A 6,073-nucleotide genomic window follows, 5' to 3' on the forward strand; every position below is an offset into this window, starting at 1 on the left:
AACATCCAGGTTTGTGGTTCTGAGAGCAAACATTCTAGACACAGAGACTGTTTTTATTTCATTCAGTGTGTAAGAGCATTAGGCTGACGCAAGTCTGCGATATTTGAGTATTGGGTTTCTAGGGCAAAAGGAAAGCACTATTTGCTGTCCCAGGTTGAAGTCATTCCCAATAAATCATATTTTCTGCCTGTCAGTAAGATTTGTACAACTAAACATTTTCCATGCTGAAAGATGTTTAAAAGTGGGGTCTCCAACAATTTAAACGGCTAAGTGTTGTACAGCTGCCACCTGCAATATTTACAAGAGCATCTTATTCGGGGGTAGAAGGGCACACGGCTAGTACAGTTTTGTTTCCGTATGTTGGGAAAGAAAGAGAAGACCCCAGGCAAATAATTGGTAAGGAGAGCAAACAGAGCCGGGTAATAGTGTGGCCTTATTTCTTCTTTGTTTAGCAGGATCACTGAAACTCTATCCTTGGCTCTGTGGACTAGTTAGCACAGGAACCCTCCCTTCTTTTGGTGCTTGGAATTGAAAGCGTGCTTAGGAGAGCTTACCCATGTGTTTGGTAGTTCAGCCTGTTGCTGTAAGGGCCTGATGGGAAGGGTTTGTAGTGAGAGCTGAGCTGACAGTGCTTTGCCAGTGCAAGCATCTTGATTCAGACTTGTTTGTGTTACAAACAATTCCCAGTGAAGAGGTATAGAAATTAAAAGGCTGATACTGTTGTAAGCAAAACTCTGCTTGTCAAGTAGAAACATTTTTATTTGTGAAGCAGAAGGCCAGTGTCTGCTTCATTTGATAGACATCATAATTTTGAGAAAAATCTCATTTTTTTAAAAGCCCTTCTGGCTCTCTGAGTGGTGAATAGTCAGTTTTGCAGTATTCAGGAGACATTCTCTGCTCATTGTTAGGGTCTGCCAGTGGATCTTATAAAGGAATGGCCAGGCTTTGATACTTTTCTAAATTTTATTTATGTACATATTTGTAATGATAGCTGAATTGTATCTACAGCCTTCTTTTCTCTAGTAGTCTCGAGAACTGTTTATTTGGGAACTGGGGAAAAATGTGGTATAATCTAAGCCATAAGAGCTACCTCTTTCAAATTCAGTCGCTTTGTGAAATACTGCTTTGTGGTTGTCAACAAAGTTGCAATAACTCTTATTAAAGTCCTACCAGTTGCATAAGTACTCAACTTTTACTTTTCTGTTTACAGCATTGGTTGGATGGTACAAAAAGCATCAAAAAGCAAGTAAAAAGTAAGTGTTGGGAAATCATTTGAAAACAGTGCAAATAAAACATCAGAAACGCTGATTCTGAATATTAAGGACATTTCAAACATTATGTTTCCTATGAGTTTCTTTGCTCATCTGCTGTTTTGGGGTGGGCTAAGGGTTATGTCAGCCAAGAGTCTCAAGATATAGCCTAGGCTGGCCTCATGCTCAGAAGCTGTCTCCAGCCTCGTAAGTTTTGCTAGGGTTTCTGTGTATTCTACTGTGCCTTGCCAGCGTGGCTGCTGCTCTCTCAACTTTGTTCATTGTAATGTACCCCACTCAATGCCTGGTTTATATGGGTTTGACCTTAACCTAGACTCAAGAGGCTCATTTACAGCGTACAAATTAGATTGAATTTTTATGAAATATTTAACTTCTCTTTGGTAATAACTTGTGTTGAAGTTTTTTGATTGGCTGATTGATTGGTTGGTTTAGGTTTTTTTTTTTACTGTTGGTTTTTGCACTTTTTTTTCCCCTTGAGACAGGGTTTCTCTGTAGCTCTGGCTTTCATGGAACTCATTCAACCAGGCTGGCCTCAAAATTAGAGATGCCTGTGTCTCTACCTCTGAGTGCTTGGATTAAAGGTGTGTGTCACCACCACCCAGTTGTGTTGAAATATTTTGATTTTTATTTTTTTACAGGGGTGAGAGGGATGTTGTTTTGTTTGTTTTGGGTGTTTTTGTTTTGAGGATTCTACCTCTCTCTAGGAAACATTTTGAGACCTTAAGGCTATAATAATTTTCTCCCCTTGTCTTTCTGAAAATTCATGATACAGACTAGGCATAGTACTAGACTGGTAAGAAATGCATGGTAGATTTACTGTCACCTCTGACTTTATGTAGTTAGCAAACACCAAAGACGTGTCATTCTTTTTAAAAGTCTTACCTAAACTTATTTATATTAGGTATATGAGTGCTCTGCCTGCATGCATATATGTGAACTATGTGCATGCCTAGGGCCCTGGTAGGTCAGAAGATTCCTGGAAGCTGGAGTAATGGATGATTGTGAACCAAATAGGTCCTGGCAGTCAAAGCCAGGTTCTTTGTAAGAGCAATGACTGCTCTTAAGCAGTGTGCCATCACTCTAGCCTTGACCAGAAAACTATTTCTTTTTAAAGAAAAATAATGAAACAGTGCTGGAAAGATGGCTCAGCAGTTAAGACCACAGTCTGGTCTTGAGGAAGACCCCCATTCAGTTCCCCATACCTGCATCAGTGGCTCACAACTGCCTGTAACTCCAACTCCATGGAATCTGACATTTTCTTCTGTACTCTGTGGAGCTATAGGCATGAGCTATCTTCCCTGGTTAGAATCCAACTCATGCAAATAGCCTCTCCCCCATATATACAATTAAAAATAAGTCTTAAGAATAATGGCTGGGCAGTGGTGGCACAGGCCTTTAATCCTAGCACTTGGGAGGCAGAGGCAGGCGGATTTCTGAGTTCGAGGCCAGCTAGGTCTACAGAGTGAGTTCCAGGACAGCCAGGGCTCCACAGAGAAACCCTGTCTCGAGGAAAAAAAAAAAAGAATAATGAAGCAATTCATATAAAATGGAGTATTATTAAGTTGGCAGAATTTGAGAAAATACCAGTGTCCAGTCCCTTTGTCCCTGTAGTGTCAGATTTCAGGGCAGTTAAACTGCCTTAGTGAAATACAAACTTTATAAAATATTGGGATAGAATTCACTGGTCTGAATTTGAAAGTGTGGGGTGCTTGGTCTTGAGCTGTTTCATGTTGGTGGTCCTCAGTGTTCACTAGAAGGACAGATCAGCAGGTTTTCCAGGCTGTTTGATTGTTCCACTAAGATTATCATTTGACCCTGAAATGTTAGAATTAATGTTTGACAGATGAATGTGATAATGCTGTTCTCTGCTTGGTACACTTTAAAACTTTTTTTTTTTGTCAAATTTTAGCCTATGTTCTACTTTGAAGTTATAGTACAATAATCTGTTCTTTCCTTTTATACTTTAGTAACTTTCAGCAAATTTTCTGACTGAAGATTACTAGTAAATTAATAAAAATTAAAGCTCTTTTCTTTTTTTAATGGCAGTTGGTTCACCGTATTGTCTTCATCTTCGAGTTAAGTTTTATTCCTCGGAACCAAATAATCTTCGTGAAGAGCTAACCCGGTAAGACCACTATTCAGAGGTGTGTCAGGAGTGCTAAGACCTTTAGAAGACCGATTTTAGGATTCTTCCATCCTGTCAATAAAGGTGTCAGATGAAGTTTTATTCTAGAACAAGATGTTTAAGATGTTGGATTCTAGCCACATAAGATAGCTCATGCCTATAATCCCAACACTCAGGAACCTAAGGCAGGAGAATTACTGTGAATTCAAGGCTAATCTGAATCCCAAAGTGAATTTCAGGCTAGTCTAAGCAACAGTGTGAGACCTTGTCTTAAAATATTAAGATTCTTTGATTTGTTGTAAAAGATGAAAAGCTGATTTTCATGCATCCGTTGGGGGTGACCAGTGAGTCAGTTGATGGGGTTTTAAACAGGGTTGATACCATATTAATCAATTACAATCTTATGTTTATTGACATTAACTATAATCTGTCTTCTGTTAGGATATATCTGTTTCTTTATTTTACACTGCCTCTTTATTGCATATGAGTTGCTTCTTGGTGAAGAACCTGAGTTGTTAAGAACACTTTTCAAAGGATTTCCTTTTGAGTTCATTCAAAGGGATTATCCTTACACCCGTCATCTAGCAGGTGTGTATGTTGACAGAGTTAAGTTGGATCATCAGGCCCATTTACACAACATGCTTCCAACACTCCGCTCTGCTCTCTGTCCTGCTCTCCCGTCTCTTACTTAAGACGTGCTTGCTCACTTCCTCCTTTCTGTGCCCTCTTTTTCCCTGTACTGTTTTCCTCTTACACATATTTATGCAGTGAAATTCTGTAATTAAAAATGTTCTTGCCGGGCAGTGGTGGTGCATGCCTTTAATCCCAGCACTTGTGAGGCAGAGGCAGGTGGATCTCTGAGTTCAAGGCCATCCTGGTCTGTAGAGTGAGTTCCAGGACAGCCAGGGCTACACAGAGAAACCCTGTCTCGGGGAAAAAAAAAAAAAGGTTCTCTCAGCCAGGCAGTGGTGTCACACACCTCTAATCCCAGCATCCAGAAGGCAGAGACAGGCAAATCTCTGAGTTGGAGGCCAGCCTGGTCTACAGAGTGAGTTCTAGGATAGCCAGGACTACACAAAGATCCTGACTTGGAAAACCAAACCAAAAGAGAACATTTTCTCAGGGTATGGTTGTCATCTTAGCAGTTGGGAGACAAGCAGGAAGATCTAGCCATTTAGGGCTGCATAGTAAAATCCTGTTTGAAAAACGAAAAATATTCTCAAGTTAAAATGATAGGATTTCCTTTCCTCTAGTTAATTGTTCTATTTAGTTAATTTGTGCCTTTTATTTTTCTTAGGTATTTATTTGTTCTTCAGCTAAAACAAGATATTCTCAGTGGGAAGTGAGTATTAAATTATTTAGTACATAACTGTAAAATTCTTGAGTAGTAAGAAAATAATTTAGAAAATAAATTCAGTTCAGGGCTGGAGAGATGATAACTCAGCAGGCAGAGTCTGAATTTGCATCCCCTGTACCCATATGAAACCCAGGAGCAGTGTCAGCAACTGTGGCCCCAGTGCTAAGGGCTCACTGGAAAGCACAGTAGCTGAAACAGTGAGCTCCAGGTCCAGTGAGAAGCACTGTCTCCAACATAGTAACGTGAAAAGAAAGGAAGATTCTTAATCTGGCCTTTCCCTCTACATACACACATGTGGGCACACAAGAGAATACAAATAAGTTCAAAGTAAAGAAAAAAAACATGCTCCAGGTGCTATTTATTTTAAAATTAAGATTATAAATTGACAGAAAATTTGTATTTTGATCTCAGGTTAGAGTGTCCCTTTGATACAGCAGTTCAGTTGGCAGCTTATAATCTGCAAGGTACGTGATTCTTGTTCTTGATTGTTAAGGCTGAAACATAATTCTTTTGTGTGATACAAAGAAAACAATTAGATGACAGGCTAGAAAAGCTGTTCCTGTGTACAACTATGAATATATAACTCCTGAGTTCTACTTGGTTGTAAAATACTTCTTTAAAAAGTTATTGTCTTCATGCCTTTTCCTCTCAATTCTTTGCTCTCTTTTTTCTTTTCTTTCTTTTTTTCTTTTTTAGTTATTTTACATTCAGTGTATAGGTATTTTGTCTGCAATTATGTCTGTATACCATGTGTGTGCCTGGTGTCCATGGAGAGCAGAAGAGGGCATTGATTCCCTGGAACTAGAGTTGCAGACAGTTGTAAACTGCCATGCAGGTGCTGAGAATCAAGCCCAGGTTCTCTGGGAGAGCAGCCACTGCTCCTTTTCTATCTGCAGTACAATGAAGCAATGACAGCCTACCTAGTAATTGAATAGATGTAAATATGGAACACTAAGTTGATTTCTTTTCCATAAGTAGCAGAAGAGTAAATTATTGTGGTTGATCATGGTTGCTGCATGACTTGCTTTCTTTAGTCTTCTTTAAAAAAAAGTTCATAGAGACTCAGGACACACTCAGACAAGATCAAGCCAGTACGTATTTTAAAGTTCCTGTTGGTCACTTTAAAGTATTCTTATTAAGTAAGGTTGGTAGAAAACTTACACTAATGTTTAAGTTGCTTCTTGCTAAACTTAGGGATTCTCTCTTATAAGCTGACATTTTAAAGGAAAACTATAATTTGAGTCCTTGTTCATCTGTTGAAAGGAAACATTTCGTGTGTGTGTGTGTGTGTGTGTGTGTGTGTGTGTGTGTGTGTGTGTG

General features: G+C 39.2%; 1 protein-coding gene across 3 annotated transcripts in view; it reads left to right on the plus strand.

Moving 5' to 3' along the window:
- Nucleotides 1–6,073, plus strand: part of Epb41l5 (erythrocyte membrane protein band 4.1 like 5) — a 102,546-nt gene that overhangs the window by 25,335 nt on the left and 71,138 nt on the right. For all 3 annotated transcript variants that reach the window (XM_028771510.1, XM_028771508.1, XM_028771509.1), the window contains exons 4-7: nt 1,211–1,253; nt 3,318–3,396; nt 4,694–4,738; nt 5,165–5,217. In XM_028771510.1, coding sequence (XP_028627343.1) covers nt 1,211–1,253; nt 3,318–3,396; nt 4,694–4,738; nt 5,165–5,217 — 220 coding nt within the window. The remainder of the gene's footprint in view (nt 1–1,210; nt 1,254–3,317; nt 3,397–4,693; nt 4,739–5,164; nt 5,218–6,073) is intronic.

This window comes from Grammomys surdaster, unplaced genomic scaffold, assembly GCF_004785775.1.
Source record: "Grammomys surdaster isolate TR1022 unplaced genomic scaffold, NIH_TR_1.0 208, whole genome shotgun sequence".
In the NCBI taxonomy this organism is placed as follows: Eukaryota; Metazoa; Chordata; class Mammalia; order Rodentia; family Muridae; genus Grammomys; species Grammomys surdaster.